General features: G+C 46.1%; 1 protein-coding gene across 2 annotated transcripts in view; it reads right to left on the bottom strand.

Annotated features, from left to right (window-relative positions):
* The window catches only part of LOC138503958 (synaptotagmin-A-like), a 436,750-nt gene that overhangs the window by 150,157 nt on the left and 265,364 nt on the right, over nt 1-21,229 (bottom strand). For both annotated transcript variants that reach the window (XM_069624092.1, XM_069624093.1), the window contains one exon: nt 9,364-9,476. In XM_069624092.1, coding sequence (XP_069480193.1) covers nt 9,364-9,476 — 113 coding nt within the window. The remainder of the gene's footprint in view (nt 1-9,363; nt 9,477-21,229) is intronic.

Below are 21,229 nucleotides of genomic sequence, written 5' to 3'. Positions count from 1 at the left end.
AACTATCAATGTTTTAGATACCAAGTAAACTTTGTCCATGTTTTGGTATAGTATGACTTAGGGATAGTTAAAGGAGACACATGTGTATTAGGTATTTTTTTTTTTTTTTTGCATTTAATTGAATACAATTTTTTTAGGAATCAAAAATAATAAAAAGGAATATCATTTATCCCATCCAATTTCATCACCGTTTTGCAAAACCAATTTTCCTTAAAATAAATTGTCCAAAAATGTTACCACAGCAATCACATGTCGGGTCTTGCTTCCCTCCATCAGAATTCTCCAGTAAGCCTCGGAGTCAAGTATTCTGTGCTCTTTCATCAGGTCGCCAAATTGTTTGGTATTGTAACGCTCACCTGATTCCCGCAGAGGCGCCGGTCTTGACTGGGTGAATGCCGTATCTTCAAAGGTGATGTGTAACACACGGTTGGCTCTTTGGGCTGGACCTCTGTGCACTGTATGTCTGACTCGAAGAGTAAGATGTCTGCAGATAGAAAATATGGGATTAATGAACTGGGGTTATTGGGTGCCTCTCTCCTCTTCCCTTTCTCTTCTCCTGTAGAACCCCAAAGGTTAACGCCCTCACCTTAGGTAAGTGAACGCCGAGCTCTCCATCTGCCTCGGGGCAGGGTGCCGTAACCAGTTTCTTCACTGGATAAGGGTGCAGGCCTCTTGACCTCAGAGGACTGCTGTCCGTCGTTAACTGCACGAACGGTAAGTTCTGGGCACTTCAAATGTCTTAAAAGTCTTTTGTAATGATATCTCTTGTTTTGCAGGGTTCCGGCGATGGCGGATGGCGGGCTGATGAGAGTTGAGGATCGAACCCGCGTGAGGAATAGAAGCGCCTGGAAGCACGTAAGTAAGCGCTTGTAGCCTGCTTCACGATGCGCACTAACTGTCCCTTTTATCTTGCAGGTACAAGTTCGGAGCTTTAGAGAAGCTGAAGGGTGCTGGAATACCCACTGGATTCGGCGTGGGAAGGAGTAATGGCATGTGAGTAATAAAGTTGCCCAATGTCTTTAAACGCACCTTCTTTTGTCTTTCAGATGCGGGATGCAGCGCCAAAGGCCTCCGGAGCGTGCGAAGAGCTGGTAAGCTTTTGTCTTTCAGATGCCGGAATGCAGTGCGAAGACTTCCGGAGCATGCGAAGAGTAGGTAAGCCTTTGTCTTTCAGATGCCGGAATGCAGCACGAGGCGTTGGTGACAGCCGATGGACCAGGTAAGAGATGCGCTGCCACTGAAGACCGTAGTGCTAACCTGTTCTTTCTTTGTCTTTACAGGTGCTGCTGAAGATTGGATTCCAGGATGGTAAGCCTTTGTTCCCTTAGGCCCAGGATCAGAAGCAGAAGACACGATGAGCGTTCTGCTGCAGAGAATGCAGAATAACGCAAAGCAAGATTCATCCATCGGGTGTGGTTTAAATAGCCTCCTGTAGTGCTTAGATGTCTCCTTCCACAGCCACGCCTAGGTAAGAAAAGAGTTCCTGCTTTCCAGAAGAGTTCCAGTGTTCTGAACCTAGGGAGTGGCTCCTGCCCCACCCAACAGGAAAAGTAGTCCCAAACAGAAGAGGATCAGGGTTCAACTGGCAGGTAAGTAAGCAGCATGGTCTGCTGCAGGTAAGTCCACCCAAGCATTATGAGCCCGGCGCTTCTAGCGCTGGGACTGGGCATCTTTATGAGCCTGGTGCCACTGGCGCCAGGACATGGTCCAAAAGGTCCCAATTGGGACTGGCTGGCACTCGGAACCGGGGTTATGGGTCTGCTTCCAAGGGAGTCGGGCAAGTCCTGATCTTTTGGAAGCAGAGATCATGACAGCACCCCCCCTCAAGGCCCCTCCCAAACCGGGCTTCTCCGGGGGTTTGGGCTTGTTAGGAAATGTTCGATGAAATCTTTTTGATTAGACGAGGCGCGTGGACATATTCTACAGGTTCCCAGGATCTTTCTTGGGGACCGTAGCCTTTCCAGTCAATCAGGTAAAATAGTTTAGATTTGGAGATCTTGGAATCCAGGATGCTTTTGACTTCAAACTCGAGTTCTCCATCAACTAGAATAGGTTTTGGAGATGTAGTTAGTCGGGTTTGAGGTTGCACGGGTTTTAATAGAGAGACGTGGAAGACCGGATGTATCTTCATGTGAGGGGGCAAGTCCAACTTGACCGCTACTGGATTTACTATGGTAGTGATGGAATAGGGACCAAGGTATCTTGGGTTGAATGTGCGTGGTCCTTTTAGAGGTAGATATTTGGTGGATAACCAGACTTGATCTCCTACTTGATATTGGGGGGCTTCCTTCCGATGTTGGTCTGCTCCTTTCTTGTATTGTTCTTTAGCCCTTTGAAGGTGAGAAACGGCTTCCTTAAAGGCTTGGGTGATTGTAGAATGCAGGTGGTCTACTGCTGGTGTTCCAAGATCTTGGAGTGGATCCAACTCCGAGGTTCGAGGGTGACTACCGTATAAAAGAAAAAACGGGGTCTTCCCAGTTCCCGAGGGGACAGAGTTATTGTAGGCATATTCGGCTATCCAAAGGATATCTTTCCAAGTTTTTTCAGTTTGTTGTAGCATGCAGCGCAAATACTGTTCCAGAGTTTGAGTGGTCCTCTCGGTTTGTCCGTCGGTTTGAGGGTGGTGGCTGGTCGAAAGTCTCACATCAATTTGAGCCGACCGACAGCAACTTCGCCAAAAATGAGAAATAAATTGACTACCTCGATCCGAAATTAGAACTGAAGGAAAACCGTGCAGTCGGACGATGTTTTCGAGAAATTCTCGGGCCAGAGTTGCTGCTGTTGGTAAGCCTTTGAGTGGAATGAAATGCGCCATCTTGGAGAATAGGTCCACGATTACTAGGATCGTATTGTATCCGGAGCATGGAGGTAGATCGGTGATGAAGTCCATAGAAAGCGTATGCCAAGGGCGAGGCGGGATGTCAATAGGGCGTAAGAGGCCGGCTGGTTTTTCCTTTTGACTCTTGTTTTGGGCGCATACTCCACAGGACATTATAAAGTCTCTGATATCTTTTTTCCAAGACGGCCACCAGAAGTAGCGCTTGATCTTTTCCGAGGTCTTGGTCATACCGGGATGTCCTTCCATTGAAGAATCGTGATAACAAGAGATTACCTTTTTCTGTAAATCTGTGCTGGGCAGGTATAACCGTTCTTGGAAATATAATAGGTTGTCCTTCACCGTAAAGTCCTTTCCCTGCAGATGCCAATTCTGTATGTCTGCTGGAGTTACCAGTAGCCTGGCTTTATCCTTAACTTCCTCTATGGATTGTGTGGCGATTACACCTAGAATTCTTTGTTCGGGAATGATAGGTACAGGTTTAGGATTGATCAAATGTTCTTCCACTCCCATCCGAGAAAGGGCATCAGCTTTACTGTTTTTTGTACCAGGTCGATAGGTAATTATGAAGTCAAACTCGGCAAAGAATAGTGCCCAACGGAGTTGCCTAGAGGATTGAGCTTTTGCGGTTTTCAAATATTGCAGGTTTCGGTGATCTGTAATCACAGTAACGGTGTGTCGGGCCCCCAGAAGATAATGCCGCCAAGCCTTAAAGGCGGACTTGATAGCTAGAAGTTCCTTATCAGTAATAGTGTAATTGATTTCAGGAGGCGAGAATTTGCGGGACCAAAATGCCACGGGATGCAACTGATTGGTTACTGGGTCCTTTTGTGATAGAACTGCCCCCATGGCAAGGCTCGAAGCATCAGTTTCAACGATGTAGGGGAGTTCTGGGCGAGGATGTTTTAAGATCGGTGCAGAGATAAATCTAGTCTTCAAATTCTGGAAAGCTTGTTCCGCCTCGGTAGACCATTCAAAACGTTTGTTTTTCTTTAACAAGGCGGTGATGGGCTGGACTATTCGAGAGAATTCGGGGATAAACCTGCGGTAAAAGTTAGCGAAGCCTAACATGCTTTGAACACCTTTTACGGAGGATGGCGATGGCCATTTGAGAATTGCATCGACCTTCTTTGAATCCATACGCACTCCGCTAGGTGATAATATGAATCCCAAGAATTCAACTTCAGTCACGTTGAAAACACATTTTTCCAATTTAGCGAAAAGTTTGTGTTGACGCAATCTCTCGAGGACCATTTTCACGTGTTTCCGATGTTCAGTTTCCGATGAAGAATAAACGAGGATGTCGTCAATGTAAACAACAACACACACATCTATGAGCTCTCTGAGGACATCGTTCATAAAATATTGAAAGGCGGCCGGGGCATTGCAAAGTCCGAAGGGCATGACCTGATATTCAAATAGCCCATACTTGGTGCGGAAGGCCGTCTTCCATTCATCGCCCTCTTTTACTCGTACCAAGTGGTAGGCTCCTCTAAGATCCAGCTTTGTATATATGCATGCTTTTCTGACTTGGTCCAGGAGTTCAGGGATCAAAGGTAACGGATATCTATTCTTAACGGTGATCTGGTTCAGGGCGCGATAATCTATACAAGTTCTAAGGTCCCCTTCTTTTTTTGGAACGAAGAACAAAGCTGAGGAAGCAGGGGACTTGGAAGGACGAATAAACCCATTGGCTAGGTATTGATCCAGGTATTGTCGGAGGTGAAGATTCTCAGGCTCGGTGAGGGCATAAATTCTACTACAAGGAGGAGTAGATCCAGGTATCAGGTCTATCTGGCAGTCATAAGACCTATGAGGAGGTAGAGAGTTAGCCTGATCCTTCCGGAAAACATCTTGGAATTCTAGATATTCAGGAGGTAACTGGGGAGCCTCCGAGGAAATTGCTGCCAGTGCAACACCAGGTCGAGGGTGACAAGTAGAGACACATTCTGGAAACTGAACCGTTCTTGCTCGCCAATCGATCTGAGGATTGTGCTTCTCTAACCAAGGAATTCCTAGAATAATCTGGAACTGAGGGGCCTTGATCACATCAAACACGATCTTCTCATGGTGTCCATCTTGACTTACTAGCGTCACTTCTTGGGTGGTATGCGTTACTGGTCCGGAGGCTATCTCCGTACCATCCACCGTAGTAATGACGTCCTTTACAGCCTTTGGACAAAGAGTCAGATTCATCCTCAAAACCATTTCATGATCCACATAATTGCCGATGACACCACTGTCGACGTAAGCTTCAATCGCATGCAATCGATCCGGATGTTCAGGGCTAATGAGGACCATAGGTATCACGAAATGCGAGGTCACGGAACTGGTTTTAACGCTCGGCAAGAGGACCTCTATTCTTGTCGGGCGAGGTCGTTTCCCTGCTCAGAGTTTGTGACCCTGGTAACTGCAGCTCCTACTGCCTTCTTGGCTGGTTTCACCGGACAGTCTCGAAGAAAGTGCCCCGAGTTTCCGCAATAGAGGCATAATTGCAGCTGTTTTCTCCTTTCCCGCTCATTTTGTGTTAGTGGTCCTTTCAGGCCCCCTATTTGCATGGGTTCCCCGGAGTCTACTCCTTTGGTAGGAGTTGGTGGTTTGGAAAATACTCGAGCATCAAACTTGGAACGATCGGCCTTCCTGTTCTGCAGTCTGTGGTCAATTTGAACGACTAAGTCAATATAGTCCGAACAGTCTTGCGGGGGATTCACTACTTGGGCTAACACATCTTTGAGCTCTCCACGTAGACCTCTATAAAACAGCGTAATCCTTTTGTCCTCAGGCCATCGATTTTCCACTATCAGTCTGTTGAAAGACGCAATATAAGCCAAAAGGTCTTGATTACCCTGTCGCAATGAAAGGAGCTCATTGTCCAAGGCCTGCCCCTGTGAATGTCTTGCAAACAGTTTTTCCATACTGAGCTGAAAAGCTTGAAAATCATGGAGAACCGGATCATCTTGATTAACTAGAGGGATCGACCAGTCTGCCGCATTGCCACTAAGGTACGAAAGCTACCTTAGCTTGATCAGTTGGAAAGGCTGCTGGCCGGCATAAGAAGTGCAAACGGCACTGGTTAATAAATACTGCAAACCTCTTTGGGTCACCAGAAAATCGTTCGGGCGGAGCCAGAGGTACATTCCCAGGTAGGTTGATCTGCACTGGGTTCGTAGAGGATGTTGAAGGAAGATTTGCCCCTGATGCGGGTAACAGAGTTTGTCCGGCTTGTGACTGTAGCAATTGTCTAGCGAGATTGTCTGTTCGCTCCTTGGAAATAATCAGTTCCCTTCTTAGAGCATTCGTTTCCTGACGGGCTGCATGCACTTCTGCTCTTAGTTCCCCAAGTAACTGGGCTAGCTGGTCGGTATCCGAGGTTTCCATAGCGCCTGGGTGGGAGTTTTGCGGTAGGCTTTGCGTTCTGTAACGCTCACCTGATTCCCGCAGAGGCGCCGGTCTTGACTGGGTGAATGCCGTATCTTCAAAGGTGATGTGTAACACACGGTTGGCTCTTTGGGCTGGACCTCTGTGGACTGTATGTCTGACTCGAAGAGTAAGATGTCTGCAGATAGAAAATATGGGATTAATGAACTGGGGTTATTGGGTGCCTCTCTCCTCTTCCCTTTCTCTTCTCCTGTAGAACCCCAAAGGTTAACGCCCTCACCTTAGGTAAGTGAACGCCGAGCTCTCCATCTGCCTCGGGGCAGGGTGCCGTAACCAGTTTCTTCACTGGATAAGGGTGCAGGCCTCTTGACCTCAGAGGACTGCTGTCCGTCGTTAACTGCACGAACGGTAAGTTCTGGGCACTTCAAATGTCTTAAAAGTCTTTTGTAATGATATCTCTTGTTTTGCAGGGTTCCGGCGATGGCGGATGGCGGGCTGATGAGAGTTGAGGATCGAACCCGCGTGAGGAATAGAAGCGCCTGGAAGCACGTAAGTAAGCGCTTGTAGCCTGCTTCACGATGCGCACTAACTGTCCCTTTTATCTTGCAGGTACAAGTTCAGAGCTTTAGAGAAGCTGAAGGGTGCTGGAATACCCACTGGATTCGGCGTGGGAAGGAGTAATGGCACGTGAGTAATAAAGTTGCCCAATGTCTTTAAACGCACCTTCTTTTGTCTTTCAGATGCGGGATGCAGCGCCGAAGGCCTCCGGAGCGTGCGAAGAGCTGGTAAGCTTTTGTCTTTCAGATGCCGGAATGCAGTGCGAAGACTTCCGGAGCATGCGAAGAGTAGGTAAGCCTTTGTCTTTCAGATGCCGGAATGCAGCACGAGGCGTTGGTGACAGCCGATGGACCAGGTAAGAGATGCGCTGCCACTGAAGACCGTAGTGCTAACCTGTTCTTTCTTTGTCTTTACAGGTGCTGCTGAAGACTGGATTCCAGGATGGTAAGCCTTTGTTCCCTTAGGCCCAGGATCAGAAGCAGAAGACACGATGAGCGTTCTGCTGCAGAGAATGCAGAATAACGCAAAGCAAGATTCATCCATCGGGTGTGGTTTAAATAGCCTCCTGTAGTGCTTAGGTGTCTCCTTCCACAGCCACGCCTAGGTAAGAAAAGAGTTCCTGCTTTCCATAAGAGTTCCAGTGTTCTGAACCTAGGGAGTGGCTCCTGCCCCACCCAACAGGAAAAGTAGTCCCAAACAGAAGAGGATCAGGGTTCAACTGGCAGGTAAGTAAGCAGCATGGTCTGCTGCAGGTAAGTCCACCCAAGCATTATGAGCCCGGCGCTTCCAGCGCTGGGACTGGGCATCTTTATGAGCCTGGTGCCACTGGCGCCAGGACATGGTCCAAAAGGTCCCAATTGGGACTGGCTGGCACTCGGAACCGGGGTTATGGGTCTGCTTCCAAGGGAGTCGGGCATGTCCTCATCTTTTGGAAGCAGAGATCATGACAGGTATGTGCATTTTTGAGGGCTGGGCAAAATAGGAGGAGGTGTTGCACAGTTTCCACAGTAGCAACCCCTTTACAAAACTGACAGTTGTTCTCCTGAGTTTGACCTCCAATAGCCGTGACCTCATTAGTAGGTAGAACATTTAAACGTGTTCGTAGAAATTGGTCCCTGAACATTCTGTTAGTTCATTGTTTTAAATAGTATTAGGTATTTCTGTCCCATATATATGCTTTTTTGCTAGGAATTAATGAAGTGACATTTGAAGGCAATCAAGGCTTTTTTGCTTACTTCCACTCTAACGCCAAGAATCATAATTGCTAAAAACTGGAAATGTAAACATGTTCCTACTGCACAAGAACAGATTGTGAAAACGGTACGCAAAATTCTATGAAAAAAAGAGTATTTCATCAAGGCGGAGAGGGGAAATTTATGAGAGTTTATGAGAGTTTTGAATCCTATTTAAAGATATTGGTGAATCGGGAATGGAATGAGCATATGCCATGTTACACTATTGACAATATCTAACTCAACTCAATGTATTTATTTTCATTTTTAAACCAATTGGTATTAAAATTATAATTTTAATTTTCGAGCAATTTAAATGATTATTGCGCTTTAAATTATCGTTCAAACGTGCCTGACAGAAAATCTATAACAATGTGTAAAGAAGAATTTAAAATAGACAAAAAAGTGTCAACGGAGATTCTCTAACAAAAAGGTTGAAATCATACAATACATGCTTTACAGAGGGCCTAGCTCGATGTGTTTTTTGGCTAGTTGTCATTGGTTGGGTAATCACGGATTGGCTAGTGCTATTCAGAGTGCATTATGACCTGAGCCTTTATTTTGGCACAAGTAGTCATTTTCCAAGATACTTGTTTTTTCTATGTTTAGATATAATTAATTCACTTCAATCTCATTCTCAAGAGCTCTTACCTAGGCCATGTCTGGTCAATATTACAAAAACACCTTCAATGAACAATTCTTTCAGTCTCACAAAGATGTATTCAGAAGTGAGCAATTTCTAGACAAAGCGACTTTGCATGGAGAATGACAAAGTCCATATGCTCCATGGCACTCAGGATCCCTTGTGGCCTTGCGGAAAAGCATGCCATTCCACAAGGCATTGGCACCCTGAGTCCTGCAGACTGACTGACATGATCTTAACAGAATGTGATCAGTTTTCATGCCCATGTGTACACTGGGCAGTCACTCTTGGGTCTCTTCATACATATGTTGAAGGTCCTGGAACACCAGTATTTACCGCAACCATGCAGTGAATCTCACATCTATCTATGGCATGTGCACAGACATAGCCTGACGTACTGTTTACAGATTCCGCGGCACATTGTCGCAGCCATTTAGAAATACATTTCAGACTTTTAGTGTCATTTATTATGCAAACAAAACAAACTAAATCAGTGTGGCGTTGTGATTTGTATTTTCCTTTTTGTTTCTTTGTCTGAATGTTGCCTTCGTGCCCTGTTAGGCAATTCTTTTTAAAACAAAGTAATTGGGTCAGCTAACAGAGTTGTGGCTTGGAGGATTTTATGGTGCTTTTGAACTTGTTCGTAAGTGCTACATTGGACCAAATACCCAGGCATGCCATTAGATTAGAATAATGCCAATGATGACGCAACTTGCCTTGACGTCATGGTTCTTCTTGGAAACATCCAGTAGAGATGGGCTCAGACTTTTCGCCAGAATCGTACTTTCACTCTTACTTCCGGGATACGCTCCACTGAGAAACTTCTTTTCTGTGGGAATAACGAGAACAATGGAATGCTGCTTTAACCCCCGAAACAGAACTGATGGCCACAGAGAAATATGCAACATTGTCCTTAGTTAAAGTTTTGGGCTATGTCTGGCTCATCACTTCGGCACAGAACATCTTCTTGGTTTCTGGTTTCAAGAGTCCTTTGAGTTTATTTATCTTATATGCAAACTGCGTCTATGAATTCAATTTGAGGTCTTGTCGCCCCCTGGCTAAATCTGGTCTGGGAATTGGTGTTCTACAAAAATACCTTCAGGCAGTTTGTGTTCTAAGTCTTTATCACAAAAGGCACCCTGTTAGTTATCATCACAAAACCCACTCTGGGAATGAGTGCTTTAATAACCTCTTAAATGTCATCTTCACTAGTGTCCTAAATCCCCTCCTCACGAAACCCATCCTGGCATTTACTACCCCCATGTCCTCAACACTAAGCTCTCTCAGATAAGAAGTTCCCATCACAAACCCTATACTGGCAATTAGTGCTCTGAATGACTAAATCCACGGTGCCAATTAGTTTACCAGTCATCATGGCTAAGCCTACTCCACAAATTAGTGCCTTTATTGTCCTCATCACCAAAGCTACTTGCAAATGAGTTCTCTGAATGTCATCAACACTAAGCCCGCTGTGGTAATTAGTGTTCTAAGTGGTCCTTACTAAAGTTACTCTGGCAGTTAGTGCTTAAATGCTCTGGGTTTTTTTGCATAGTAATTTTCCTTAGTTCTTATTTCTCCAGCATTTATTCTATGAAATGTTTATAAGTGTTAAAAATCATTAATTGTTTCTTAGTTTGGTTTTTATATGACTACAACACTTTAAATTAAAAAAAACAAAAAAAACACAAAATAATTTCTTACCACTAAACCCATTCTGGAAAGTTGATACTCCAAATGCAATCAACACAACACTTTCTCTGTAAATGAGGTGTTTAAGTCCTCATCACTAAACCATCATGTCAATGAGTGCTTTAAATATCATTATCACTAAACTTCCTCTGATAATTAGTCTTGTGAGTCAAAACACTAAACCTAATATTTGGCACATCACTGGAAAAGTTTGATTTCTTGATGTTAATGCTAATGAAGTTATATTCCTAACTATTATGGGTTTCGAACACTTGCCCAGTGACTATGGGCCCGATTCATGGAATGTTTTTGCACGTTTCAAAGTGACTTTTCACTGCTGAAAAGTGACTTTGCACTGCTGACACAAACCCTGATTCATGGAACCGTGCAAAGTGTATTTTTCCAGTGCAAAGTCAGTGCAAAGTCATTTTGTAACGCAAAAATGACGTTGCACTGACTTGCACTGCAAAAATATACTATGCACAGTTCCATGAATTAGGGTTTGTGTCGGCAGTGCAAAGTCACTTTTCGGCAGTGCAAAATCACTTTGAACCGTGCACAAAATTCCATGAATCGGGCTCTGAATGTTTTGAGCCAGCCCAACCTTTCTATGGAAGAATTAGGCAGAGTCTCCCTGCATGAAATAATTAAATATATATATATTTATTTTTTATTTTTATTTATTGCATTTGTTGTTCGCCCAAACCCAGGGCTATCATTGCGTAATATTACAGGTATACTTGCAGCCTGATTCATGGAATTATTTGCGTATAAAACCAGATTTGCGTGCCTTTCTGCCCGAAAATCCCAGTTGGAAGTATGGGGATTTTCGGGCAGAAAGGCATGCAAATTGGCGTTTTTCACGCAAACAATTCCATGAATCAGGCTGTTAGTCTTAGTTGTTACAAATAGAGAAGAGTTGCAATGGATGCATATATTTACATAACCGAATCAACTTTGTTACAGAGTTTTGCAGGTATACTTGGACTTGGCTGTTACATATAGGAAGATTTACAAAGGTTGTGTGTGGTTACTGGAGTGAGCAGGCTTAGTTACACAGTACTTTGGCTATCATAGAGGTGCAGATCATGCTGATCACCAGATGTACAGCCTGAAGGTTGCATGGTGATTAGGGATACAATCTTACGTTCGGTGACAATGCAAGCAGTACATATATTTATGGCAGAGAGGAAGTTAGTATTTGTTGAATAGCCAAGTTTTCAGGAGTTTCTTAAATTTGATGAGAGGGGGCTCATTAGTGATGTATGCTGGGAGTGAGTTCCAGATCCTAGGGGCTGCTGCAGGGAAGCTGGAGCGGTTTGTTCTAGCATTCTTGAATCTAGGTGTGAGTAGGTGCGTGTTTGCGTAGTTGTGAGTCGGTGCGTTTTTGCGTTGGATCTAAGAATTCTGGTTATTGATTTGAGGCTGAGCTGGGCGCTTTACCTGAGACACATTTGTGTGTGATGGTGAGAGTTTTGTGGAGTATCCTGGCTTGTATAGGTAACCAATGTGCATCTATACTTTAAAGGATATTTTGCAAGGATACTGTGTAAAATATATGAGGTTCTAATGAGAATTTAAAGGGGGCCCATGAAATCGTGTACATCAATTCTTCTCACAGTACTACTAAGCATTATTATATTGCAAGTGCAGGGCTATGCATGCACCAACACAAATTCTGGGTAATTTATTAAGTCACCGGAGCCTAAAAGTAAGGTGTAAAATCCAGAAATAAGTGGTTTCTGCCATGCTTTTACACTGTGGGAATTTCCATTCTATTTGGAGGTTGACTGTGGGCAGAAAACGGGCTATGTGTTACCACTGTGCATGGCCTGTATGCTTTCAAATAGTAAGTGTTTTTATACCATCATGACATTTTCTTGCTGGTGCAAAACGAATTGCCCTCTATGGAATCTCCCAGTTTTTGCACCTGCTAAAAGCAGGCAGATTCTGTACGAATCCGAGGTAAATGCAGTCTCTCATGCAGAAATGACATGCTGCATTTACAATTTTTGCAAAATGGAGTGCTAAAACCAGATATGAAGTCAATTTCGCCTGTTTTTACAGTTACTTTAGGCACTGCGTTTTGCATATGATTAGCATAATAAAGAGGGGACTCAACAGCATCTAACTGCTAACATTGGCAGCCCCCGCCACACATTTACGCAATTAACACAAAGTGACCCTCCTCGTTGTGTTTCCATTGGAAATACTGGAAGCACAGTGTAACCACGGCTGTGCTTTAGGAGGAATAGTGCCCATCTGAGACAATGTCCTAGAACAGAAGTCACAGTCATCATAATTGCTGCCCATGATTCTCTGCAATGGGGCTTAGTGCCCCCGCACCTCATTCACAATGAGCAAACTCAAAATACACTGTCAAAAGTATAATGCTGTAAAGCTGGGGTATTGAAGCTTTTTTATGCTGAGATCCCCTTTGAGTAAATATAGTGTTGTCGAGCAACGCCCCCTTGTGTAAAAATAGTGTTACCGTGCACCACCAGATGCCATGTCTGCTTATATTGAAAGCAGTCACTGGACCCTCTTTTTGAAGAGCCTCGTGCCCCCCTCCCCCTCCACGGCCATCCTTCCGGCCCCAATAGGGGGACCGGCCCCATAATTTGAAGACAACTGCTGTAGAGTGTGCGGCCACCGAGATCAATCCACAAAAGAAACGGTTTAGTAGGAAAATACACCAAGAAGGCTCTGCCAAAAGAGCCTAGCAGAGTATTGACCTGTACCAAGACACCTTACTAGCACCTGGGCAGGGAAGCTGGCAAACAGACAGAGCATTGGCCCGTACCGAGACACCTTACTAGCGCCTGGGCAGGGAAGGTGGCAAACATACAGAGCATTGGCCCGTACCAAGACACCTTACTAGCGCCTGGGCAGGGAACGTGGCAAACAGACAGAGCATTGGCCGTACCGAGACACCTTACTAGCGCCAGGGCAGGGAAGGTGGCAAACAGACAGAGCATTGGCCCGTACCAAGACACCTTACTAGCGTCTGGGCAGGGAAGGTGGCAAAAGGACACATCATTGGCCCGTACCGAGACCCCTTACTAGCGCCAGGGCAGGGATGGTGGCAAACAGACAGAGCATTGGCCCGTACCAAGACACCTTACTAGCGTCTGGGCAGGGAAGGTGGCAAAAGGACACAGCATTGGCCCGTACCGAGACCCCTTACTAGCGCCTGGGCAGGGAAGGTGGCAAACAGACATAGCATTGGCCCGTACCAAGACACCTTACTAGCGTCTGGTCAAGGAAGGAGGCAAACAGAGCATTGGCCCGTACCGAGACACCTTACTAGCGCCTGGGCAGGGAAGGTGGCAAAAAGACAGATCATTGGCCTGTACCGAGACACCATACTAGCGCTTGGGCAGGGAAGGTGGCAAACAGACAGAGCATTGGCCCGTACCGAGACACCTTACTAGCGCCTGGGCAGGGAAGGTGGCAAAAAGACAGAGCATTGGCCCGTACTGAGACACCTTACTAGCGTGTGGGCAGGGAAGGTGGCAAAAAGACAGAGCATTGGCCCGTACCGAGACACCTTACTAGCGCGTGGGCAGGGAAGGTGGCAAAAAGACAGAGCATTGGCCCGTACCGAGACACCTTACTAGCGCCAGGGCAGGGAAGGTGGCAAACAGACAGAGCATTGGCCCGTACCAAGACACCTTACTAGCGTCTGGGCAGGGAAGGTGGCAAAAGGACACAGCATTGGCCCGTACCGAGACCCCTTACTAGCGCCAGGGCAGGGAAGGTGGCAAACAGACAGAGCATTGGTCCGTACCAAGACACCTTACTAGCGTCTGGGCAGGGAAGGTGGCAAAAGGACACAGCATTGGCCCATACCGAGACCCCTTACTAGCGCCTGGGCAGGGAAGGTGGCAAACAGACATAGCATTGGCCCGTACCAAGACACCTTACTAGCGTCTGGTCAAGGAAGGAGGCAAACAGAGCATTGGCCCGTACCGAGACACCGTACTAGCGCCTGGGCAGGGAAGGTGGCAAAAAGACAGAGCATTGGCCTGTACCGAGACACCATACTAGCGCTTGGGCAGGGAAGGTGGCAAACAGACAGAGCATTGGCCCGTACCGAGACACCTTACTAGCGCCTGGGCAGGGAAGGTGGCAAAAAGACAGAGCATTGGCCCGTACTGAGACACCTTACTAGCGCGTGGGCAGGGAAGGTGGCAAAAAGACAGAGCATTGGCCCGTACCGAGACACCTTACTAGCGCCTGGGCAGGGAAGGTGGCAAAAAGACAGAGCATTGGCCCATACCGAGACACCTTACTAGCGCCTGGGCAGGGAAGGTGGCAAAAAGACAGAGCATTGGCCCGTACCGAGACACCTTACCAGCGTCTGGGCATGGAAGGTGACCTGTACCGAGACACCTTACTAGCATACCAAGACACCTTACTAGCGCCTGGGCAGGGAAGGTGGCAAAAAGACAGAGCATTGGCCCGTCACGAGACACCTTACTAGCACCTGGGCAGGGAAGGTGGCAAAAAGACAGAGCATTGGCCCGTACCGAGACACCTTACCAGTGTCTGGGCATGGAAGGTGGCAAACAGACAGAGCATTGGCCCGTACCGAGACACCTTACTACCGTCTGGGCAGGTGGCAAACAGAGCATTGACCCGTACCAAGACACCTTACTAGCTTCTGGGCAGGGAAGGTGGCAAACAGACAATGTACAACAAGCTAAAGAGGGGTCCAAGGAAGTGGATGAGTAAGGCATGAGTATCAAGCAGGAAGTGAAGGAACACTAGAAAAGCGGTGACAGAGAGTGGAAGCAAAGGGGTCCCAGTAGAAGTGTCCCTTCACCGGTGGTAGAATGGAGAAATCTGGCAAGAAGGGCCTGCATGACCGTGTCATGCTGGAGGAAAACGACCTAAATGTGTGTTTGTCTGCCTCAGATGCCAAAGCGTTGCCGACCCTGGCTGCAGATCTTCTTCATACAGTTACAGAAATACATTGTTAGCCACAGTGAGAATCTCTGCTCACCCGTCCTCGTCCCACCTCTGACCCCCACTCCTCTGCTCACCCGTCCTCGTCCCACCTCTGACCCCCACTCCTCTGCTCACCCGTCCTCGTCCAACCTCTGACCCCCACTCCTCTGCTCACCCGTCCTCGTCCCACCTCTGACCCCCACTCCTCTGCTCACCCGCCCTCGTCCCACCTCTGACCCCCACTCCTCTGCTCACCCGCCCTCGTCCCACCTCTGACAGGTTCATAACTGCACACACAATTAAGTCCTCATAGGCAACGCTGGCTCTGGGATTGTTAAACATGTCTAGTGCAAGTATATCAAGTCTAATGGAAACAAGCAAGCCGAGCGAGCAGATCCGATTCTCTCCCTCACTTGAGAATATGTATAAAATAATGCTTCGAAATTGTGCATTTACTCTACCAGAGAACATAGATTAAAAGTCATAGGATTCACGGGTATTTCTAAGGGGGAACTCTTCTGATATAAGGGTCAGAGAATGTGTTTCCATTAAAATATATGATAAAAACACTGTTTTCACAATAGATACCTCACACAGCCACTAAATCACCAAAGAGGAGCCCCAAAAAGTATGCCACTAACACAATGGCGGTCATTATGAGTTGGGTGGTAAGGGATACTGGGCACTGGTAAGGAGACCGGTGGCGGTAATTCCTTACCACCCAATTCCGAGGTCCCTTAGCGGGAACCGTAAAGGACGTGTGGTCGGACCACAGGTTTTTTATGGGTCCCGCTAAGGAACCAGAGTGCTAATAACGGGCCAGCACCTTCCCCATTTCCATTCAGCCCTATGAGGGCTCAAATGGCAATGGGGAATGGTTGGTTGAATGGGGACTTACCGGGTCCACACAGGTCGAATGTCCCGGTAAGTCCCCATTCAACCACACCGGACCCGGTTTTGGAGGCAGACATGGCGCTAATAGCGCCATGGCTACCTCCAAACTCGGAATGAGGGCCAATGACATCATTAATCGTCGGCCAGTTGAAATTCTACTGCTTTTAAGTAGTGTGCCTAGAAAGATAATGCATCTTGTTGCCCATATGCCAGGTAAGTACACAGAATCAGAATTGCTGCTAGAAGGAAAGGTTATCTGATTGATGTTCAGATACTCCAGGTAGCTGGCAATACTATCAGGGTGATCAGATATTCCAGGGTGCTGCAAAGCATATGATGCAAAATGTACCAACATGCCATAATCGTAAAAGTAGCACCCCCTGGCACTCTGACATATGCCTTGTGTCAGGTTTCCAATTGCCATGCACATTTCACATTGCCCCAGTTAACCACCTGTTGCGATGCTGGTTTCTACATTGCTCCAGGATCATTTCCAAATCAGTTTCATAGCTAATTTTAACACCGTTTTTCACATTGCCAGTGTTAAGCACATTGTCATGCCAGTTGTTACAATGCCCCCGAGTAAATTACCATGTCATTTTTCCATTTGGTCAAGAACATTTTCATGATATCTATGTTGTTATTTAATGAATGGCATGAACCAAAAATGGGCGGCAAGTAATTCATTGAGCACGTTTCTAACATCCAGTAAATTGTGCAAAGTGGGCACACATACAGGCCGTAGTATGTTTGCATTCATACCCAATGCTTGTGTAGCACCCTCTTTCCTACAGTAGGCCACACTCTCCTTCGAATCACCACCATTTAGTTGTAAAAAAATATTTCAACGATTCATGACAATGCAATGAGGAGAGGTAGTACTACAATGTATGTGGCGCCGTATAGATCTTACTCCTGCTTTTTGTAGGGTAGACATGACGTACCTGTGGAATAAACTAATATAATAGAATATTCCGGAGGGCCGCTAAAACCCCTGGTACTTTTACACAATGGTATATCTGTAAAGCTGAGACTTAAACTCGGGAGGGGATCTCTCCAAACCAATCCATACCTCTTTTGGATTGCGCCAGGACTGTGGATTGCCCCACTCTATTCAGTTTATATATTGAAGGGAGGATAGCTCTGTGGCAACACACAGGTCTTGGAAGCAAGACCACGCTGAGCAACACCGATTCGAATCCCGGATCCATCTCGGGATTAAGCCAGTTATAAATAATCTGCACTTGCACAATCCGAATGTACAAGGCCTAGTAGGATCATTCCTCCCCCACCACATTGCCTTCTTGTGCCTTGAGACACACGTGTATAGGCGCATAATGAATGACCAATGAAATAAATAAAAATATACCTGATATTGATTTGTGGGGAACGACCAGGTCCTTTCTGATTTCCTTGGGGCACATTGATCTAAATTGGCTAGTGTATGCAGACAACATATACATCCATCCGGCTGCAAAGATAACTATCTGCCTTCTATGAGTAAGCACAAATTAATAATCTAGAAATCAATCCATCGAAATCAGAAGAGTTAACATTGGCCTAAATGTGTAAAAGGGTTGATCAGTAACACATTCATAGAAAGAACGAAGGATCTACCCTACCTTGTCTTCCTTTATATGAACGCCAATGTTTGTTAAAGGAAAATTGGAAAGGAATATTACATCAAAGGCAAATGTGTTAGTGGCTCTGTTAAAGATAATTAAAATTACATATTGTACGTTTTCTGTTTTACCAGCAATTACATTTTGCAGAATGAAATCAGTACCAGCATTTTATAAGACAGAGTTTCGTCTTGGCTCTAGTAGGGATTTTTTGAACAAATTGGAAGTTTTGATTTAAAAAAATGTGTTCTCCTTGTCTTGTTCCGTGCCCAATAGTATAATTAGGTCTACCATCTATATTAACATACCTTAGATGGATGGTCTTTATATGCACACATTTTGGATTCCCCACCAAAATCATTGGTTGAAGATTTTAAATGCTTACTTTAAAAAAGATCTGTTGCCTTTTCTAATGATTTTGCCGATTGCAACAACACTTTTTAACTTGAGGCAGACTCAGAACTACTTCTGTGTAACCCTCGTAGGGTTAAAATTAATTTTATAATTGAGACTGGGTTATCACAGAAAGGGTACGTGACAAGTATACATTGTATAAAGAATACTTTCTGATTATTACATGAAGCAAGACTTTACCAGTTTATTTGCTAATGTTTCCTTCCTCGGAGACGAGGTACATCAGATTAAACCAAGTTCCTGCAAGAGAAGTACTTGAAGCCAGGATAAAGATACCCAAAGAGAATAGAATCTGCAGATTATGCAAAGATCCCAAGTAGATTGAAACTATTAAGCATCTACTGACAGAATGCACCTCCACCTGGGAGGCCAGGATGGACATCGCCTCACGATGTGTAGAGAAAGCACCTCCACCTGGGAGGCCAGGGTGGACATCGCCTCGCGAAGTGTAGAGAATGCACCGTCACCTGGGAGGCCAGGGTGGACATCGCCTCGTGATGTGTAAAGAATACACCTCCACCTGGGAGGCCAGGATGGACATCGCCTCGTGATGTGTAAAGAATACACCTCCACCTGGGAGGCCAGGGCAGGGTGGACATCGCCTCGTGATGTGTAAAGAATACACCTCCACCTGGGAGGCCAGGATGGACATCGCCTCGCAATGTGTAGAGAATGCACCGCCACCGGAGAGACCAGGGTGGACATCACCTTGCAATGTGTACAGAATGCACCTCAATGCACCCTCACCTGGGAGGCCAGGCTGGGCATTGCCTCGTGATATGTAGAGAATGCACCTACACCTGGGAGGCCGGGGTGGACATCGCCTCGCGATGTGTACAGAATGCACCTCCACCTGAAAGGCTAGAGTGGGCATTGCATCGCGATGTGTACAGAATGCACCTCCACCTAGGAGGCCAGGGCGGACATCGCCTCACGATGTGTACAGCATGCACCTCCACCTTGGAGACCGCTCGATGTGTAGCGAATGCACCTCCACCTGGGAGGCCAGGGTGGACATCGCCTCTTGATGTGTTACAGAATGCACCTCCACCTGGGAGGCTAGGGTGGACATCGCCTCGCAATGTGTACCGAATGCACCTCCACCTGGGAGGCCAGGGTGGACATCGCCTTCGCGATATGTAGAGAATGCACCTCCAACTGGGAGGCCAGGGTGGACATTGCCTCGTGATGTGTTCAGAATTCACCTCCACCTGGGAAGCCAGGGTGGACATCGCCTTGCGATGTGTACAGAATGCACCTCCAGCTGGAAGGCTAGAGTGGGCATTGCATCGCGATGTGTACAGAACGCACCTCCACCTGGGAGGCCAGGGCGGACATCGCCTCTTGATGTGTTACAGAATGCACCTCCACCTGGGATGCTAGGGTGGGCATCGCCTTGCGATGTGTACATGTTTATTCTGCCTGCTCTGCTGAAACCTTGTGGTATCGATTTATGCAAGGGAACCAGTTATCTCTAATAAAAATAAATGATGAGATTTGTATCTAAACTGTATGATCTCTTATCTGTTCATCTTTAAGGAAATGTTGTATTTTGATGCAGAGTCTATGAATTGTGAAAGGTTTATTTGTATTTAAACCATAATACATTAAATAAAATAAACAGTTCAATAAATGTAGATGCTACACCAGGTGCACATCAAATGGCAGATAAACTACACGTGTGGCAGTGGGTAAACCAAAACTCTTCCTCCACTCTAATGCCTCTAATTTAGCTAGGTCTGGGTGAAGTTCATCACCCCATATTCAGCAACCACACGATAAACTAAGAACAATCTTTGCACTGGAAGGACGTGAGGGGTGGCCAGCTATCGTGCCTGGATGAACTATAAGCTTGCCATCCCATGGTAAAGGTAACAATTGTGAAGGTTTAATGCTCGCACAATAGCTGGAAAGACTTGCCATTGACAGTATAGCCCATGCTCCTCTAGTGGCTATTTGTGAAGCATAGTCTGTTGATGTTGCTAATTGTTTTGTCGCAGCCGCAAGAATTGGCAGAAGATGCCACTACCTGATCGGGTGCACATACATCAAATCTTCATCCCAATGTCTAGGTACGAATAACGTACAACTCTGGTGGCCGCAAGCATGGACAGAGACTGTGACAAATTTGGTCTTGCTTATTACATCATTGTCCCGCTTCCTTACACCAGACTACGCCTCAACACCTCTAACATGAGAAAGCAGCAAAGAACTATGACAAATTCGGACCAGCTGGCCACATAGAGAGTCTCTAGCACTCACGCCAGCTCCTGACCCCTCTCAGCACTCATCCACATGCCTGACCTCGTGGGTTACTTTCTACAGGAGCATGGACAGCCCTACTAAGTCTTATCATGGCCACATGAACACGCACATTCTAATCCTACTCCAAGATCTCCAACACTCTGGACTTGCGTTCCCACCACCAGCGCATTGAGACTGTTTTAATGGTAAAAGGTGCTATATAAATGAGAACTAGAATACAATACAATAATACGTCCACCATATCAGATCAATTTTGAAACATGCCAAAACAAAAGCTGAAGCATTGGAAAGAGCATTTAGCTGCCACAAGGTCCACCTGATGCAAAAGAGCAGCAGGGTTACGAGCGCGCCAAGGCAGGGAGAGGTGGAATGCATTCTATAATTTAAATGCATAGCATAGCTGCGGCAGAAAATCCTGTCGCAGTGTGTCTGGCGGGCACTAGGATGTAGACATCGACCTCCACTGTGTTTGCATAGTTAAACAGGAGTGGGGCTAGAATTCCCCCCTAGGGATGTCCATTTACAGTGTTGTACACATTCTATACACATCTGTTCAATGGTAAATTAAAACAGTCACATACTTGCCAATATTATGTTGCACCGAAGAATGAAAGCTGTGGAGGCCATTGATTATTTTACTAAGAGCCATAGCCTACCAAACGAGTAATAAATAATACATGCCATCCTTGCTCTTCCATTTAGAGTGCGTACATTTAAGGTATACGGGAGGGATAGGAAAGGGTGG

The sequence above is a fragment of the Ambystoma mexicanum genome, chromosome 11 (genome assembly GCF_040938575.1).
Source record: "Ambystoma mexicanum isolate Mex_15411 chromosome 11, UKY_AmexF1_1, whole genome shotgun sequence".
Taxonomy (NCBI): domain Eukaryota; kingdom Metazoa; phylum Chordata; class Amphibia; order Caudata; family Ambystomatidae; genus Ambystoma; species Ambystoma mexicanum.
Note: the sequence above shows the minus strand (reverse complement) of the source record. Positions and strands in the feature narration are given on the sequence as shown.